General features: G+C 37.9%; 2 protein-coding genes across 3 annotated transcripts in view; one reads left to right on the forward strand and one right to left on the reverse strand.

Annotated features, from left to right (window-relative positions):
* Positions 1 to 284: 284 nt before the first annotated feature.
* LOC121732965 (general transcription factor IIH subunit 2) lies at positions 285 to 8,157 on the forward strand. Its single transcript, XM_042123006.1, has 9 exons — positions 285 to 472; positions 757 to 958; positions 1,992 to 2,131; positions 2,440 to 2,602; positions 2,756 to 2,854; positions 3,627 to 3,790; positions 5,732 to 5,869; positions 6,785 to 6,893; positions 7,734 to 8,157. Exons 1-9 carry the CDS (start codon positions 411 to 413, stop codon positions 7,872 to 7,874), a joined length of 1,218 nt encoding a protein of 405 aa, XP_041978940.1. The 5' UTR covers positions 285 to 410; the 3' UTR covers positions 7,875 to 8,157.
* A 4,171-nt stretch (positions 8,158 to 12,328) lies between these two features.
* The window catches only part of LOC121733239 (facilitated trehalose transporter Tret1-like), a 35,637-nt gene continuing 26,940 nt past the window's right edge, over positions 12,329 to 21,025 (reverse strand). For both annotated transcript variants that reach the window (XM_042123439.1, XM_042123438.1), the window contains exons 5-7: positions 18,624 to 18,890; positions 15,905 to 16,126; positions 12,329 to 12,860 (exon numbers count right to left, since the gene is read on the reverse strand). In XM_042123439.1, the coding sequence (XP_041979373.1) occupies positions 12,330 to 12,860; positions 15,905 to 16,126; positions 18,624 to 18,890 (1,020 nt within the window). In that variant the 3' untranslated portion in view covers position 12,329. The remainder of the gene's footprint in view (positions 12,861 to 15,904; positions 16,127 to 18,623; positions 18,891 to 21,025) is intronic.

Genomic DNA, 21,025 nt, shown 5'->3' on the forward strand with positions numbered 1-21,025 from the left:
CAATAGCAGTTAATGTTAATTATTGATTAACATGGGTAATAATATCAAATATTTGCATGAACTGGTTAGTGCTTTCTGACGTCTCAGTAGCCAATATAAACTATCTATGCAGAATTATTACGGAACACACGGTGTCGGGTGCCGTGTACTGTATACTGTACACAGCTTGAGGTTGCTTAAGTTCTGTCCTTGTACTTTGCCGATTGACGGTTGATAAAAAATAATAACTGTCAAATTGTGTCAAATAAAGATTAAAATGAAGAAGAAGTAGTTAGCAAGTAGTTAGTAGGTAGATGGGGTGATTCATAATATAGTTTGTGTTTACAATGTTATAATCGTAAAAATAAAACAAAACTTTGCATTTTTACTCCAAGTAAATAGTTTAAGGTTTATCTTTAGATCACATCATAATGGAAGATGAAGAGCATGATCCCAAAGAATACCGGTGGGAAACCGGTTATGAAAGAACTTGGTGAGCTTTTTTGTACAAAATAGTTATTAATATAAGGGTTTTCTTATTTTATCAGGGCTTAGGTTAACTGCGGGCTAATTATTTAAAGTTTGACTCATTACATTTGCTTGAATCAGTTTAAACCTTGTAACGTAAACCAAAATACTATCATAACCTAACCTAAAGAAAGTAACTTTCCAAATCAATCTTCAATTTTATCAAAAGCTATCAGAAGGTCTCGTAAATCTGTGATTTAATGTCATAGATAGTGTGCTTATAATATTTAATTGATATGTACCTTTTAGGGAAGCAATTAAAGAGGACAAAGATGGTTTGGTGGAGAGCTTGGTTGCTGAATTTGCGCAAAAACAGGCGAAGAGGGCAGCTGAGCCGCGGCGGGGGCCCGTGCGGCTCGGCATGATGCGACACTTGCTGGTCGCTATTGATTGTTCAGATGCTATGAATACACAGGATTTGAAACCAACTAGATTTTTGTGCACATTAAAGGTAATTTAAAAAGCTGTAGTAGTGAATCAATCTTTGTTCTATTGAAAAATTTTTTTGATTGTTATTTCTTTTTTACGTTATTTAATAAGTCAGTACTTTATCTTATTATCTTATATCTTTAAACGAGCAATACTTGTATATATATATATAGTATACCAAAAACACCGGTATACTAGTATTGGTCTGGAGCCAATACTGAAAATAACGGTTTTGCTTCAATGGTTCGGTATTGCGACCCCTATTCCTGACATCTATAGACGAATAATATTACTATTTTGTTGGCAACTAATTGTTTTAACGACCAGTAGATGGCGTTATTAAGTAACACGAAGTCAATGAGTGTTTGCTATACCGAGCAAAGCTCGGTCATCCAGGTACTATTCCTGACATCTATAGACGAATAATATTACTATTTTGTTGGCAACTAATTGTTTTAACGACCAGTAGATGGCGTTATTAAGTAACACGAAGTCAATGAGTGTTTGCTATACCGAGCAAAGCTCGGTCATCCAGGTACTATTATATCTATGTTAAAAAAAAAAAAAGGTACTTACAGTGACGTAACCTTAAACCTATCAATGATAAATAGTATGTGGGTAAAGTTGTGTAATTGGGGGGCTAAATAAGCTTTAAAATTTGGCATAATAATATATAAAGTTTAATTTAAAAAAATGAAATATTATGTGCACACTGCACAGCTGTTCTGATTTAAGGGGTACCAGGGTTTTTTTTATAAAAGCTTTTGACACCAATTTTGTTGACATCGCGCGCTATAAACTGAAGTCCACGCGGACGAAGTCGCGGGCAACAGCTAGTAATAACTATGGACGCTTCACACCACATTAGTCTGGCCCCGTGCTAAGTACCTGAATTACTTGTGTTACGGGTACCAGACAACAGAAATATATGTATTTAATACTTTTATACTATACATATTATGTATATTTAAGATTTTTATTATATGATACACATTTATTTAATGTATGTATATATATTATTTAATTAAATTATTTATGGTCACAAAATTTTTCAGTTGCTAGAGAAGTTTGTAGAAGAGTATTTTGATCAGAATCCATTAAGTCAGCTTGGTATTATTTTGATGAAAAATAAAAGGGCAGAAAAAATTACAGAGCTCTCTGGAAATGTGAGGAAGCATATTAAAGCTTTACAAGGGTATGTATTTTTTAGACAGAAATACTTATTAACACTTCCATCGTTGGAATTGCAGACACAATAGATTTTCAATTGTTATGTGGCAGCCCGCTGCCTCTTGGGTATTGATGGGTAATCCCTGGGTTGCGGATTCTTTGAAATCTATTGTTATTGCTTGGGAGTTGATAGGTTAAGTTTGCTCAAAGTCTGAGCAAAGTGTGGTTACTTTGCTCAGAGACTTTTTGAACATTATAGTGCCAGATTTAAATGTTCTATGAGTATTCTCCCAACATACATGGCCAAGTTACAAACGGCACTTTTCTTTTCAGCCTATCAAATCTTAGTTTAACTGGGGAGCCTTCTTTACAAAATACCTTGGAGTTGGCAGGGAAAGTATTGAGACCGCTGCCAGGCCATGCATCTCGTGAGCTGCTTGTGCTGTTCGCTTCCCTCACCACTTGTGACCCAGGGGACATTAATACAACAATACAGGTCAGTTATTGTGTGTAGATACTCTTTTCATTTTAAAAAATAAATAAGCAATGAACATGCTTGTGATAAGTTACTGATGCTTATCTTAAAATCGGAGTCTGGCATATTCACAATCTGCCTTGCATTTTGTAAAGAATGAAATTACTGTTTCAGGCTTTGAAAACAGATGGCATCAGATGTTCTCTTATTGGTCTTGCGGCAGAAGTGCGAATCTGCAAAAAGCTGTGTCAAGACACCACTGGAGAATATGGGGTATATTAAGATTTTCAATTACATTAAGAGTTGTTACTGGCACAAAACTATTTTTTATTGGTGCTACATCTATATGTATAAAACTCAAAGGTGACTGACTGACTTATTGACATAGTGATCTATCAATGCACATCCCAAACTACTGGACGGATCGGGCTGAAATTTGGCATGCAGGTAGATGATATGACGTAGGCATCCGCTAAGAAAGGATTTTGATAAATTCCAACCCCAAAGGGTTCAAATAGGGGATGAAAGGGGATATATAATAATACTTCTTAACGCGAGCGAAGCGGCGGGCATAAGCTCGTTTTAAATAAATATAATGAAGTATTAAAATACTTTAAGAATAATAATAAATATTAAAATTCTTTTTTTAATGGCTCCCATAAGAGTTGGCCACAGTCGCCGAAATACTTGTTTTGTATTTGTGAATGGAAATAAAAAACTCTTACCAATTTGATAACGCAAAAATGGTCACATTTTCGACCTGACTAAATTTCCGCGATAAAGTCAAAGAGAATATTATAATCACTAAGTTTTACGTAAAGAACTATAGCTTGTCCAAAAACGGTAGACGCTGAACACATATTAAAAATTTCATAAAATATTGAAAAACTTTATTAAACCTTAAAACTTTATTAAAATATTTGAAGTGTACAAACGTTGTCAGTGAAAATTCAAGGCGAAAAAAGCACCTTTCGATACTGATTACGATTAGAAAATTTAGTTCAGCGTCTACTCTTTTTTGACAGACTGTAACTGTGTCTCTCAGGTTGTACTCGACGACGTCCACTACCGGTCGCTGCTGCTGGGCCACACGGCGCCGCCGGCCCGCGCGCGCGCCGCCGACGCGGGTCTCGTCAAGATGGGCTTCCCGCACACCCCGCCCCCCGACCACGCCGATAGCGCCGACCCGCCCATCACTGTGTGCATGTGGTAATTTTTTCACTTTTTTTCATTAATAAGAATTAAGACCATAGCAAGTAGTGTTATTGCAGTGGAAATGGGTTAGAATACTGTCAAATTTTAGGCACAAGATTTCTTTTGTCTATCAGTCAAAGGACTTTTGTTCCATAAAAATGTTTGTGTAGTGTGGCCTACATTGTTCTTACGAAAGTACAAAATCTCTGTGTCATACTCCACTAGACCACAAAAGCGCTCTATGACAATAAATTCTTTTATTTTTATTTTTATTTTATTTTATTGATTTTTGGAAAACTTACAGCTAACATACACATAGAATCTAAATATACAATACAAGAAGGCCAATTAAAAGTTTCCACAGATAGAAAAATGCTAATAAAAACAAAGCAGCGATAGACAATGGTCACAATTATTTAGAATTTTAGAAAAAAATTAGAAAAACAGAACAAGAATTATTGCAATAACGTATTAAGTAATAGAATTGCGCAGGTTACAATTAAAATAGAAATTATTAAATTCTTTCTTAAAAGTTGTTACATTGGTAAAGAATAGGTCCACATCAATTATTCGAGATATTTAATTAAACATTCTACTAGCCCTGATCATATAAGAATTTTGGCGATAATTAGTACTATAGTGTTGAATATGCAGTAGGTCACGCTTTCTTCTCGAGGCTGCTGGAACGCGAAGCTGGATTTTGCTGGTGAGATCAGCGCAATCCGCTGAGCTGTTGGCTAAATTAATAAGAAGAGCCAGGTCTGATACTTTCCGTCTAGCAGATAAAGGCAGTAGATGGAATTTTTTGCAGCGATCGAAATAGTTGTTCAAGTACGTTCCAGATCTGAATTGCACGTATCTAAGAAATTTCTTCTGTATGTTTTCAATACGGTTAATATATATGTCATAAACTGGGTTCCAAACAGACGAGCAGTACTCGAGATGGCTGCGCACAAAACTACAGTAAAGGATTTTAAGAGTTTTAATGTGTCTGAAATTAGCCGAGACGCGTATTATGAATCCCAAAGCTTGAGCGGCTTTTTTAATGATATCGTCTATATGACAATCAAATAAAAGTTTTGAATCAAACGTAACGCCCAAGTCTTTTATCTTGGTAACTCTAGTTAAGGATATATCTGTAATTTTGTAGTCGTAGTAAATGAGGGTGGTCTTACGAGTAAAGCTACATACGTAACATTTGGTGATATTTAGATCTAGTTGGTTACGACGGCAGTAGTCAAGGAGTCTATTAAGATCCTCCTGGAGGCGAATAGCATCGTCAATGGTTGTGATTTGGCTTAAAATTTTCAAGTCGTCAGCAAATAGGAGTACCTTTGAATATTTGAAACATTCGATAATATCGTTGATAAAAATATTAAATAACAAGGGTCCCAATAACGAGCCCTGAGGTACGCCTGATGGTATGAACATAGGCCTAGAAGTGTAACCATTAAGAACAACAGATTGACATCTATTGTCAACGTAAGAGGAAAACCATCTAAAGAGGTTACCCCTAATTCCTATCGCAGACAATTTGCGCAGCAGTGTGTGATGATCCAGACGGTCAAAACATTTCGTAAAATCAGTGTAGATTATATCGACCTGCGTGCGCTCAGACATACACTCAGACAAATAGTCGCTACAGAGTATGAGATTGGTAGCAGTGGACCGCCCACGCATAAATCCGTGCTGACACGTAGTGATAAATGGACTTAGGATAGGATACAGCTGATTATAAATTATTCTTTCAAGCAGCTTTGCAAAAAGACACAAAGATTTCTTAGAAGCTATCTCAATTATATTGAGAATATCAAAATTGAAAAATGAAAATTAAAAAATGTAACACTATCTCAATTAAATTGAGAATATAAAAATTGAAAACCAAAAAATGTAACACTAAAACACTCAATTTGTGTCAATATAAAGTTTCAGGATTCTCACTAATTTTATTCACAGCCACTTGGAAGAAGGCGATGGCGTCGGCGGCGAGGGGGAGGGGCACCTGTGTCCGCAGTGCCGCAGCAAGTACTGCGCGCTGCCCGCACAGTGCCGCACCTGCGGGCTCACACTCGCCTCCGCGCCGCATCTCGCACGGTGAGTCACGCCACGCTATGTAAGTATGTACTATCAGAGAAATTGATTCATAAGTAGTTGACAAACCCTTGTAATTTGGTCCCGTTATGTCAAACCTAGCCGGCAGATCACGACTTCGGCACAATAGACATAACTACCAGTAGTTCGACTGCAAAGAAACGGACAGGTTTCAATATCTGTCAAATTCGTCGGGTTTCACTAGGATTATGAACGGAATGTGCCTCGCGCTGGCTCACAGATTATAGACTGAGCGCTGGCTGATAATTTTTTTTTAAATATTTAAAATAAAGATTTCAAAATTGGATTCTGACAATTTTAATCGCATGTGCTAAAACACAAACAACAATACGACCACAGAGGAACACGTCCAGCGAATATGCCATAGTTTTAAATTCGTAGGTAACAATTTAACGACCCTAGCGACGATTTTCGTCATAATACGTCAAATTTAAAAATTTTAACATCAGTTCTAACTCGGCATACTCTATAATTCTGTCTACTCTGACTTCGGTACATTGAATTAAATTTATTGACATAATTCGACCAAAAGTTGGCTGGGTTTGACATAATGCTACTAAATTACAAAGGTCCGCCATTGAATATATATGCCGCCTATTAATCAACTTATCTGATAGTTAATAGTACATTTGCTTGCGCACATTTGCACGCACGCTCGAATACGTACGCACACGCAGGAATACGTATGCGCACGCAACGTATACGCACACAAAGGATTTTAAAATAATGCTGATTGCAAGCAGATTAAGATTATATTTTTACGTATTGTACACGTGTATATCAGACATAACGCCTCAGAAACTGCATGGGCCGATTTTTGTTAAAGTTTTGTGTTTATCGGGTAGGTCTGAAAATCGGCAAACATTTATTTATAATTTTTTGTTGTAATTCGTGCAGATCCTACCACCACCTGTTCCCGGTGGAACCGTACGAGGAGGTGGCTAACGAGGGCCAGGCGCAGTACTGCTACGGCTGTCTAAGGAACTTCACAGAGCAGGACAAGCAGGTAAAATCATAATCAACTATCGACAAAAACTATACAATACTGTGAATAGTGTGTTGCCCTAAAATAAAGGTAAGATGGGATCGGAAACTGTGAATAATTTGTATAGTTTTTTTTTTAATTAATAATTGTTGTATACTAATATTAAGTATAGAATACAAAGAAAAAAAAAGAAAAAAAAAGAAGCAATTGTTCGCAATTGTTCAAGGTACATGTATAACAATAATTAGCTTACTTCAGTCTGGGTTATTGCTAATCGTAAAGAAGATAACAATATTTTTTTGCAAGTTCGCTAATGTTTTCACTTATTAAAATAATGCAAGTTTTAACAAACAATTATGTAACGTTTGTCATATAAAACAGTAGATCTTGTCATCCTGTTGAATCATGTGGAAACATAAAAGATCCAAATCCTCTCATCTAGAACTCGACAAGGCTTTAAATGAACGTGGCGAATAAAGGAACTAACGCTGTCGTCATACAAAAACGCCATTATTGATAGTTCCCCTTCACCAGCAACGCCCCCGCCTACGTTCATTAAAAGCCTTGTCACACTTTAATCTAAGGGATCATAAAGAACGTCATACGATTTTTATGATTTTTAGACACCCTCCTCCCCCTTTGTCACAGGTGGTCACATTGTGAGACTCCCCCCTTCCTAGTGTGACGACACTTTGCAATTTTTACATCTAAAAACTACCTTAATAATTTAAATTATGCTTTTCAATTTATTAAATTTAAAATATGATGTCACAAAACTCATGTCACACTTCGTCGACCCCTCCCCTCTTTAGGTGTGACATACTTTATGGATGGTTCCTAAAATTATCCATCACTATCCAGATATACCGGTGCCCCCGCTGCTGCGAGGTGTACTGCTGGCAGTGCGAGGGCGTGGTGGGGGCGGCGCTTCACGTGTGCCCCGCCTGCGCCGCAAGGCCCCACCTCTATCAGCGCCTGCCTGATGCCGCTTCTGCGTCGTGAGGCCCCGCTCCAGCCCAACATGAGGTCCCATCTGATTACCTACTTGAGCCTCCGCTTAAGGCTTGTGAAGACCACTTGAGACTCGGTATTCTTAAGCGCTGACCGAGGCCCCATCTGCTCTTCGTATATAATGTGTCGCAGTCATCTGGTTCAATCTGCTATTCGATTGAATGACTAGCGCATTCATGCGACACTGTGCATATTCTGCGACATATGCACAGTATTGCAGCTGCAAGTATGTACCATCGAGGAAATTCATTCCTAGGCAGTTGACGGACCTACGTCATGTGGTCGGCTTATGTCAATTCAATGTTAGCTTTGATCGGTTGGATCCATAAAGTTAATATACCTAGCGGAATAGAGAAACAAAGACCTGAGCAAGAGAGATGTCACTATCAGTAACACTGGTTCGTAAAAAGAGACGTGTGATACATGACAGCAGCACTCTTTTTTTTGACGTCCAGTCGGCACGTGCCGCACGTTGACAATTTAATCTCATAGAAATCATGTTCAATCATGCTTGTGTAAGTGTGTATGTACACATATTTTTACACACAAATAAAACCAATTTTGGTTTCGTTTGACAGTTCGAGATTGTTGCTCTATTCCGCTAGGTATATTAACTTTATGGTATATTAACTCGACCAAATACTTCATCTAACTTACCTACTTGCGTCAGGACTCAAGTTTATAATATGATATTTGTAACTTTGTAAATAGTTCGTATATAAGTAGATAATCCAATAAAATATTTTTTATAATATTTATATTTTATTCGTATCACAATTCAGTACATAAAAATAGCAGCTGATCATTCAGCCAACATGTTTTAATGTCTTAACTAAAATGTTTTTACAAAATGCCGGACGCCGGTGTAAGTAACTTGGGACAATATTATGGCAAAGTTTTTTTTTTGTGCGAATTACATTTAAACATAGTTTTTTTTTCTAGTTCTTAAACTTTATAATATACTTTCTTTTGTAAGTGGAAGTCAACGGCAAGAAAATAATAGATAAGTATACACGTATTTAGCTATACGTACATATAGTATAAAATTAAAAAGTGGCAACATCGTAGTGTCATCCCTTTTTTCTTAGATTGATTTGAAAGGGATGACACTACGATATTGCCACTTTTTAATTTCTTCACTTTCCTGACAGGCTATAGATGTTTTGGCGCGTGGATAACATTGTCATGGGGCCTGGGGTATGGATGCAAAGTTGTCAATCGAAATGACCACAGCGTTAGTTTTTGATATGGTCATATTGCAAAATGACATTCGTTTTGTTTCTCAAGTGTCATTTTACAATATGGCGGCGTTAGATATGATTTTGACCACGCACCAAAACAGCCTTGTAACTTGTGATCCCATAGTAAAAAATACCTGTTTGCATTAGACGGTTACTACACAAGGCAATGCGGTTTATATTAAGCCCCTATTTATTTAATATTTATTACATTTTATAAATTATTATCATTATTTAAATATGGTCATTTTATAAATCACAGATGTAAACTAATCACATTTATATTCGTAAGTATACTACATATAGTCCAAGCCATGACAAGGAGCAGACGCGGTCCAGCATGAATTTTTGTAACTCCATTTGTGGTTTGAACCAGAAATAAATATAAAATTACTCACTAAATAAATCGTACAATCTATATTGTATAATATGTCGCAGCAAACTGGTTTAAATAGCCGTTCAATCAAACAACTAGCCCTTTGACTTGCGTTTTGTCAGGTTTTGTTTACAATATTGCGTCAACTAACCAGTGTTTAGTGGTTGTATTAAGATATTTTTCGTAAATATACGTTACAAGTATTATTAAAGAGACAAAAATTATGGGGGCACATACGAGTGAATCAAAATTTAAACTATTATTCAAGGAGAAATTACGGGATTATGAAATGCATCACCAAGGTATTTATTACAATTGTGTTCAAAATGAATTAAAATACAATTGTAGAATCTGCTTGTTATCATAACGCGTGTGCAATAATAGCACTAAACTAATGGTCGCCATAGTTAATTTAGTATTTAACCAGTTGGCTAAGCGTCATCTACCTGTAGTGTTGAACGTTGCAGTGAACAAGTCGGCTAAACGATGTATAGCCGTGTGATTGAATGGCGTTGTTCAGTCAAAGGGCTAGATGTTTGATTGAATGGCTTTTTTAACCAGACGACTGCGACATATAATATACGGTCCTCGAATAATCCGCCTTTACATGACAGCGGACGCATCTGCGGGAGACATCAATACATACTTTCGCCGACATGTAAAAGCGGCTTAGGACAGTTATGTGCCCGGGCCCCGGTTAATAAATATATAAACAAGCGTACCTAACGATAACAAAACAGACGCCACAACATATAAAGATCTAAATGCAATTTTAACATCATCTAAAATCCATTATTTTTTGACATATATTATTATGATATATAATAGGTTTTGTAAAAAAGTTTATATACAAAAATATTAAATAAAACTGAATATAATCATATTGCCCTAGTCGCTGAGGTCTAATAAACGTACAAGTTTTCAACGCGATACTGAAAACTTTGTCTACTATAGTATTTCTGCCGACCAATCATATAATATTTCGACAATATGACTACGCACGCGAGTGAGATATCTCGTTGTACGCATTATGGGTGAAACCAAACGAGCGTAATTTTGTGAGTCGTAAGTCGCAGAATTTCGGTCGCGTAAATATCTTTTCATACAAATCATGACTCACAAAATTACGCTCGTGTGAATCAAACAAGACTTTTTTATGAAATAAGGGGGCAAACGAGCAAACGGGTCGCCTGATAGAAGGTTTGCAGGTCGTATAGTGCCGCGGCCGGTGACAGTTCGTTTCAGAGTTTTACATTGCGCGGCAGAAAGTTACGCGAGAAACGCACGGTGGAAGACTGCCACTCATCAAGGTGATGAGGATGGTATATTATTCGCGTGGGACGATGGCGAAAAGTTTTTGTATGAAACTGAACATCACATGAATTTCTGCCAGCCGAAATTCTGCGACTCACAACTCACAAATTACGCTCGTTTGGCCTCACGGCTCACCCTATAATACGAGATATCTCACTATCGAGCGTAGTTATAATTGTCAATATCGACATTTATCTCGTCAAACATCTACAGATGAGCAGTAGATGATTTGCACTAAATAAGTAGTTATTGATTTTAGATGACGTTATCCGTAAGTAGCAGTGACGGATTAAGACTACTTGATGCCCTAAGCAATCCATGCCTGTGCCTATTCGTATGTCAACTAGAATCGGTCTTTAAACCTTTACCGCCTAAAAGCATTAGCTTTCTCCTAGAAACTTTTTTGGTGTGTTTTTTGGTGACGTTAGAGTGAGACGTGATGCCCTAAGGACGGTTTTTTTGCTTATTCTGGTGCCACCTCAGACGTGATGCCCTAGTTTGATTAAGGCTCTAAACACACTAGGCTGAATTACGCCGGCGTAAATTCCGCCGCGTTTACGCCGCGTTTAAATTGCATACAAATACGGGCCGAATACGAGGGGTGACACACTATTACGTCGCGTTTTGTATGCGTTTGACATTTGCGGCGGAAATTACGCCGGCGTAATTCAGCCTAGTGTGTTTAGACACTAAGGGTTAATCCGTCACTGGTAAGTACGGAATCTACGGATACGCGTAGATTCTATCACAGTAGTGCGAAAGTGGCCTAACAAAACTTTCTACTTACATCACATTTTTCTAAATAACTTCTCAAAGAACAAATATTAAGCAAGGTTTTAATTAGGAAGGAATACCTTTCTAATTTCTATTCTCTCATTATTATTTGTCTTTTCAGTATGCGTAAACATTATAACATAGAAAATTAACAAAATTCACCAAAAAATTGTTGGTCCTCGAGATATACAAGATGCAACGTAGTTATGATAGGGCCTAGTCTGTATCAAAATATCGAGGCACAGAATTTTATACGTAAGTACATATTTAAAAAAAAATATGGAATTCTGTGCCTCGCCTTTTAAACTTTAGACCAAAAAGTTACTGGCCAAATATTATTGTATCATACGTAGAAAATTGTAGATATAAAATACAATACACAATATAGTACAGTAGTACATAATTATCTTGCAATCTACGAGCGCGCGGCGCTCTTAGTTGTGTGAGTGACCATATCTATACACGCGTACATGGCTCGCTCGGTACTGACTGCTCCGTCAGGTACGCACACTAACGAAAATGTCTATTTACAATTACAACTACAAATAAAGGCTACGCGCGCTCGTACATTGCAAGAACTATACATTATACATAATATAGTTTAAAATTATTAATCTACGTCCATAAACACATCAAAATGCTACGAGCGACCGTTTTTGGCGCTCAATATACAATAGCAAATCTACCTCACACTTATAAATTCATCGCAAAGAGCTAGAAACCATTAAGTACAGATCAGAGTCTTCAAACATTTTGCCCCTCCCCTTTTTTCCGCGTCACCCACAGTACATTCGGTTTCTGGTAGTACTGCTCTATCTGTATCAAGGATTTGCCCTTCGTCTCCGGGAGAAGGAGGAAAAGAATAACCGTTGCTAGCGCTGCGGAGGCACCGAATACTCCGAACACCCCCGACATTCCCATCTCAGTCTTCATGACGGGGAAGAGCTTAGTAAAACCGAACAGCACAGCGTTAAACAGACAGAATATGTAGCCGCCGCAAAGCCCGCGGACTTTCGTGGGTAGGAGCTCCCCGATCATGAGCCCAGGGAGGAGGAAGAAGCCCAGGGTGTTGAAGGCGACGTAGCCTAAAATGAGGAGGGGCGGCATGATGCCTGTGCCTTTACCCCAGTACAGGAGGTAGGCCAGGCCGAGCGTGCAGGCGGCGGTGCCCAGCCCTGATACTAGGACGAGGGCTCGTCGCGTCACCTTCAGCAGCAGGATGCAGGCTAGTACTGTCACCGCCAGGCGAACGATCGCGCTCGCATTGGCTGCCAACTGGAAACAAACAAGGTATCTATTAGTCTGCTTTTTTTTAAGGGTTTCTTTATGGATTTTAGGAGTATAAAATGCATAGAACTTGTGCATGGGCGTACCGAGGGGGGGGCAGGGGTGGGCAGCTGCCCCCCCCTGGATCATGTTGACGTCCCTACTAAGTATACCTATTATCTAGTACTTTCATCTTTAAATTAAAAATAATGAAACGAATTTTTGCCATTTGTTTGCAATACAATATTTTTACAACTAAAAATTATTAATTTTTTATTCTTTATAAACACCTAGCTTATAAAAAATCTGATTTGCCCCCCCCTGGCCCAGAATCTGCGTAATTTGCCCCCCCCCTGGCCCAGAACCTGGGTAATTTGCCCCCCCCCCCCCCCCCTGTCCCAGAACCTGGGTACGCCCATGAACTTGTGTGAAAAAAGCTAAATTCTCAGCATCTAAAACGTGTTTTGTTTCTGCTGCACATGGGTTTTCACTAAGAATCAGTTAGATCAATAAAGCTCGGTGTATATTACTGATTACATAATATATTTTTATAAACAGGAATTGCGTGCTGACTGCCATGAGCGTAGCCAGGATTCTATATGGGGGGTGGATTAAGAAAATCGTAGACTTTGAATGAGGTGAAGTAAAAATTAAAAACAAAATATATACTGAGATTGCATGCTTCCCCTCTTCCCCCGCAACTCTCCCCGCTCCACGTTAGGTATGAAACTCGTCTGCTGGAGTAGTACAAAACAATATTTATTATCTCAGAATATCTACGCGCTGAGTAGCCCCGCGTGCGAGTTATTGATTCGATCGTAATTGAGAGGTTACGTAGAGTGCACTCGACAACATATAGGCCCAGTATAAAAATATGCAGTAGACTATCTTTCTATCATACCATACGACTCGATACATCAGCGTGGTTTCAGATAACTTTAACAAGTAGAATTGCAACGCAAGTCTGTTAAGTTTTTCGCGTGCGCGTAAAACTGGTCTCTATGGTGCAAGTTTAATTCCAAGAACACGGCTAAGTTACTCTACTGTATGCAATTGTATTAAGGTTTATGTAATCGTGATACGGATGAGCCTTTATCAATAGATTTCCGTGTCAAGTTGAACTACCTTACTGCCCTACAGGAAAATACGTAAAATATGTAGAGTACGGAAAAATCTTATATCAAGGAATTTCGTAACATTAATTTAACAATGTTGGTAGTACGTAATTTAACAAATAATATTTGGCCACATAAATACTGTGGAATGCGTAGCGATCCCGCTCCTCCGCGTGTAGCGTTGACGAGGGAATTGGGGGTTCTTAGTCGGTAGACCTCTGCGGAGGAAGTCCGACATACCCGAGCCGCCTCCCCCGAGGGGGCGGGGGATGCGTAATGCAATAAAAAAAAGGGTTACCAGCAACAAAAAAATAATTTATCGCTTAGAACCCGATTCCTAGACACATACTATCCAAAAATCCTAGGACTGAAAGTATCTCCATAGACCATACTACATTAAAATCGGTTCAGCCGCTAAGCCGTACCTAACAGACAGATACTTTCGTATAACATGTTGGCATAAACTTTTTTGCTTATTGACACAAGGTGGTCCAGAAACCAGATTTGGCCAGCCTCTTCAGCTGCTGCAAGATTTCGTCTGATTTTGACATTGGGAAGTAGGCCATGACAACAACTATGTAGGTATGTGAAACGTATTTTGCATATCAATAAGGTAGATTTTGTGCACGAAACGATTGCGTGAACACTGAACCGCTATCATTTATATTGTTAGAAACCAGCTGAGTATATAATTATTATGAAGGTAGGTACTTACGATGTCTAGTTAGAGCTAGGACGGTACTGAATACCTATAAATTATTTATTTCATAGAGATTTTGGTCCAGGATTTAGAAGGAGAAAAAAGGAAAAAATTAAGTAGGTAGGTAAGGCAGTTGACGACGCAGACGTTGGGTCATGGCCCATGGGCGTACCCAGGTAGGGGCAGGGGTAAAAAAAAAGCAGCTGCCCCCCGCCCCCCTAGTAGATAAAATAAACATCAATTTTCCTGGTAAGTGAGAATTAAAACGTGTTACCTATTCTGCGCAAAATGAAGTGTTGGAAACCAAATCTTTTCAGTCAAATTAATAAAAGTCAATTTTGATTTTTTGTTTCAATATACCAGACCGACCATCTTCTCGAAACAGGTATGCCCCCCCCAGCTAAAATCCTGGATATGCCCATGCGTTGGGCTCTAAACTTAAAGTTTTGAACAGTAAAATAGAGAAGGGGTAGGTATATAGTCGCTATAAGTATGTAGGGATAGTTTTTATCCGGAAAAATGTACGGTTTACGGGATGTTGTGAGCAACATTAAGCACCATCGAAGATTACCTAATGGAGCTATGAAAACTAGTTTTTATACGTCCACACAAAGAAATTGCATCTAGGTTTGGTAGCGCAAGCCGGGGGTCGCGGGTTCGAATCCCGCCGACGGAACAAAAAAAAGTTTTCAATGTTCCTGGGTCTTGGATGTGTATTAAATATAATATGTATGATATAATAAAAATCTTAAATATATGTAAGTATAACATAAAATTACTATTAAATATATTTCCGTTGTCTGGTACCCGTAACACAAGTCCTTCAGGTACTTAGCACGGGGCCAGACTGACGTGGTGTGAAGCGTCCATGGATATTATTATTAATCCACTTCTCTGATAAAACAGTCACAACTGAATCAATTTTTGTGGACTGCTATGGCATAGTAAAAGGAGGGCAAGTAAGTTATCTTCATACAAAGGCACCGCGCGCGGCTTGTATGTGTGCGCCATTATTGATAGTATCAATGCGTCGCCACGTACCGCACACAACAAAATCTCGGCCAGTTTTACTAGGCTGGTACCGCCGAGATTTTGTTGTGTGCGGTACGTGGCGACGCATTGATACTATCAATAATGACGCATTGATACTATGGCGCACACATACAAGCCGCGCGCGGTGCCTTTGTATGAAGATAACTTACTTCCCCTCCTTTTACTATGGCTATGGCCAAACTTACGTGCGGCTGCATCGACCCTCCCGCTTCGTCCACGATATCCACCGCGTAGAATATGACCACGTAGCTGCCCGATAGGATCTGGAGCATGTTGAAGGCGTTGATGAGGAGCAGCGGCTTGAGGACAGGGGGCCGCAGCACCGTCGCCAGGAACCGTACTCTTTCCTCTCCCCGCGCCTTCTCCTTCTCCCGGGCGGAGATCAGCTCGTGGAGTTCACGCTGGGCCTGAAAAAGAATTCAAATTCCTTATTCAAAATTTAAAAAAAATATTCAGGAAATTCTAGATCTTTATTTTCATAGCCTACTTTTATGTGGAGGACTTTTACGCAAAAATTATATTTTAACACAGGTATTTTGATGTTTGATATTATATGATAGATAGTAAACAAGGCAATAATGTAGGTACATACCTAATTGTACAATGCTCCCGTCAGATACTGTATAGTGTATAGGTACAAAGGAGTATATTACAATTTTTAAACAGTATACGGTATAATATTGTGTTAAAAATTGTAAGGATCGACGAAAAAATACGTGATTAGTTTTTTTTACGTAAAGATTATAAATACTCCTTTTACAAAGAATACATTAGGTAGGTACATTTCATTTGAATGTATAATGTTAATGTACCTATCCTACATTTAATGAACAAGATAATATTTTCCTGAACCAAAGACTAAAACTGTTTATAGTTTTATATGAATATTTAATGTACTTAATGTAATTTTGCTCGTATGTATTATAATGTCGACATTATTTATGAATATTTTATGCATATTTTAGTACCATTTATTTAAAATGCTGTTTCTTATGTTTACAATCTAAGAAGATTTTGTGGTTATATTTTATGGTACAACATATTAAAATACTTAAAACAAAGACTATTTTAACTGCTACAAAAAGGGGTTTTAAACAAAAACGGATGGTTATAGGTTTGGCGGTGTTTCTGTGTTTGTCTGTAGCATCGTAGCTCATACAATGTTAAAGTTTAAACAGATTTGGAGCTAGAATTTTTGATTTTTTTTAACCTGAAGTTATCGAGAATATTCTTAGGCATAATTTCATCACTGTATCGCAATTTACAGCAGCACAGTAGGTGCTTGGCAATTTAGAGTTTCCCTTTTTGTTTTTCTCAGCAACATCTACGTCTATCGGATTTTAAAAAAACATTTGTAACTTACTTACTGTGTTACACACAGTAAGTAAGAACATTAAAGAGCCATTAATTACATTTACATAACATCCACGCTGCACTTCCAGAACAATCCCCATTAAGCTCGTTGTGATCCCAATAACAACAATAAATGTTTACGATATTCGATCGTGTGCATTGGACACTTAAGGGTGCATGTTATAAAAAAAAAGATACATACAGCCGAACGTATTACCTCCTCCTTTTTGGAAGTCGGTCAAAAATGAGGGTCGAACCGCCGCACTCATAGGCATTTAATATGACTTAACTTTAATCAATTGAATTAAAAATATGACATAAAGTGTATGGAGCTTATGTCAACATTTTCGTTACATTAAAGTTAAGTTATCGTTAAATCTTCCTGAGTAATCGCGTAAAGGTTGGATTGCATTGTGAAGATAACTTACGAAAAACTCTTGAGCTAATAATCTTTTAGTTTAGGTGCTAAGGGTGTAATATAAACACGTTTGCAACGTTGTTGCCAAATTTTATATTAGTTTTATCGCAAAAATAAACATCGCTACAACACCGAAGGGACAGGAGAACTGCCCTTGGCAGAGCATCGACCTGTGTTATATTTTTAAGCCGCCTTGAATCTTTTGAAGGTGTTAAACGTATTTTAATTTTGTCGTCGTTTTAATGTTTTTTTAGAACTGAAACAATTTTCTTTTGTGTATGATAGCAGTTACATAATATAATTATTATTTTATAGATTGTAGAGGTATTATACTGATTAGTACATATTGTCACTAATTACTACGCAATACGTTTCAAAATTACACTTCATATTCTGTCGGCCTACCTATAAGGGTCAATTCAGACCACAACGCGACATGAAGATATGCATTTCTTTTGTATGGAAATGACAGATTTGCATGACGTCTCACGCAATTGAAGTCTGTCAAATCCATAAAAATTTAGAAATGCATCTGCGCGTCGTCGTGTTGCGGTCTGAATTGATCCTAATCCTAAAGCTTAAACACGCATCTATAACTTAAATCCGCATCAACTCTACATAGTCCATAGCTTCTCACTTTAAGCCGGTGACGCCTTGATAATTTGGCTGCAGCGATATCGATTTTTCTCAACTATGACTAAAGCTAAGAAATTAAAGTTGTTTTAGTATTCATCATGTCTTTGTCTTTGAATTACCCATAGCATAACACGATTGGTCAACGTTTATAACACAGAATAATTAATCAAAAATACCTCTGTAAAAACAGGGATTCTAATTTTGCCAACAGAGGAGAGTGATATGTTATATGTATATGCTTGCAAAATTTGATATAGATTAGTTCAAGCATACACTATAATTTGCCCATAGCTATATACGTATTTAAAATATATTTTTTGTTTTTAAGTTATGCGACAGAAACCATATTGTCGCTTACGCCCTTTCCATTTCTTGTTTTCTATGAGAGGCCGGCCCGGCCTCTCATAGAAAACAAGCGGTCTAAAACATATCCAAAACGATTTTTTACTTTAACGCGGCGTCCCCTTAAAGCCTATAAAATTGAACCAAACACTCACGGTATCTGGGTCGCCTCGGAGTCTCGCCATAGCTGCCATAGCATCATGAAAGCGGCCGCGCCTCGCAAGCCAAGTTGGGCTTTCGGGGGAGAAGCATAAGGCCGCGAATGCCAGGCACGGGAGCACTATGGAGAGATGCGCCACGGACCGCCAGGACATGGCTCCGCCGAGCGCATACACGTAGAGCACCCCGAGCGAGTATGCCACGAAGGGTGTTCCAATGAGAAGACCTCGTAATCTCGGCTCTGATATTTCGCCGAGGTATACCTGCAATAATTATAATAGTTATTTAAAACTAAAAAAAACAGGCTTTTTTTTCAAGAAGCCCATCAAATTTATATAAAAGCGTGTCAAAAACAAAAAACAATAGAATCGAATTATTTGCATAATTTTCATGTCGTTTGTCGTCATTTCCTCTTGTCGGCGTTGCGTCCTGTAGACGTCTACAGGAGATAGATATATGTACCTCAAAGATTTTCAGTGCTATCAATTGCTCCGTGCTCGCTGTCTGTAGCTCTATATATACACAGATTTCCTGTGTTCTATTTCAAGGAATACCGAGATTTCCTGATTAAATGTGTGCTACAGCCTAATTATTTAAAAACAGCGAAATTGCAATCCGGAAAAAAGTATTTATGCACATAAATTATTTTTTCGGATTTTCGGATGTTGTGGGGGAAATAATACAAATGAGTATTGTGTTTATATCGTCATCCTGATATTGTTAGTGGACAGCTTACTGTTTAACGTATTATGTCTATAACAAAATATGAAGTTTACGTAATCCACCCGATAAGATACAGATCGTTACGACGGCACGTTCTGTGGGACAATATCGCGTGCTATCGCCGTATTATATAAATCACTGTATATTCAATATATCTATCTAACAGCTATCTATATATATTAAGTATTTTTAATTTAATATTAAATATGTTCTTAGTTCCTAATGATATTGTCCACACTTTATTATTGTGAGGTCACTCATTGGTCCCAGCAGAAAATCAGTGCAGCAACCTGCTGCTTATGCTGAGCTGGGGTCCATTTTTGTGAGATCACACAATATAATGTAAATTAAGTACTGTACTGTGTCCTGGTTTTCTCGTCCTTTGTAAATGTTGTGTTGTGTGATGTACAAAATAAACTTTTCTTATTCTTATTCTTATTATTCTATCTATAAATTACGCAATGATAACGTATATAAAAGATATATGTATTAATTTCCTTCAAATGATGCATTTTGTAGGTAAACGATAGAGATTACTATCTACAATAATAAACAGACGAATATATAACCTTCTTTTTGGAATTCAGTTAAAAAATTTGCCAGATGATGTAGTACGTTAAGTACACGTAAGTTACAAGGTTTACTCAAATTACTTATAAGGGAAAAAATGAGTTATTAAAATCCATTTACGTCTTAGATTATTAATATTATCATCAATTATGGCCTAACGAAAAGGTCTTTCGGCTCAACATCGATAAAACTGAAATCTTAATAATCATTCTTATCTCATATGCCAGTTTTTTTTTTTTTTTTTTTATGAGATAAGGGGGCAAACGAGCAAACGGGTCACCTGATGGAAAGCAACTTCCGTTGCCCATGGACACTCGCAGCATCAGAAGAGCTGCAGGTGCGTTGCCGGCCTTTTAAGAGGGAATAGAGAAGGGTAGGGATTGGAAGGGAAGGGAAGGGAATAGGGTAGGGTAGGGAATAGGGGATTGGGCCTCCGGTAAACTCACTCACTCGGCGAAACACATCGCAAGCGCTGTTTGACGCCGGTTTTCTGTGAGAACGTGGTATTTCTCCGGTCGAGCCGGCCCATTCGTGCCGAAGCATGGCTCTCCCACGTATATACTCCCACGGAGTTGACCGAATTACGCATAATAATTATCTTGCTGACTCTATCATTAATTGTTTACAGATGATTATCTTCTATTAGTCTAATGTAAACCATCAGATCGTTTTATTTTATGTCATTGCTACTAAGATTTATGGCTTGGAACTATGATCATGATATTAATAATGCTTAATGAATCAACCTTATTTACATTCAGAAGAAGTCAATAGCCTTATATTTGTTTAAACCGAAAAAGTATTTAAGCAGTTGTGTCCCCGTAAAAGTATCCAAAAAAACTATCCAAAACACGATTTTTGGGCAAAATTTGAAAGTTTAACGACCTCTCAGCCATACCTGCTAAATAAATTAATGAGGTATCAAATATACTGCGCACGAACTCCGGATAATCGCGAGTTAGAGCTGGCGCGCACTACGACTTTTTGTCGCGCGATTATTTTACCGACCGACCAAATTTCAAATAAAATGTCACCTTACGAAATAAGCTATAGGTTTCATTTTCTACCGACATTTGTCTTGTGACAGATGCTGCCGCTGCTTTTC

Source organism: Aricia agestis, chromosome 13 (assembly GCF_905147365.1).
Source record: "Aricia agestis chromosome 13, ilAriAges1.1, whole genome shotgun sequence".
Lineage (NCBI taxonomy): Eukaryota > Metazoa > Arthropoda > Insecta > Lepidoptera > Lycaenidae > Aricia > Aricia agestis.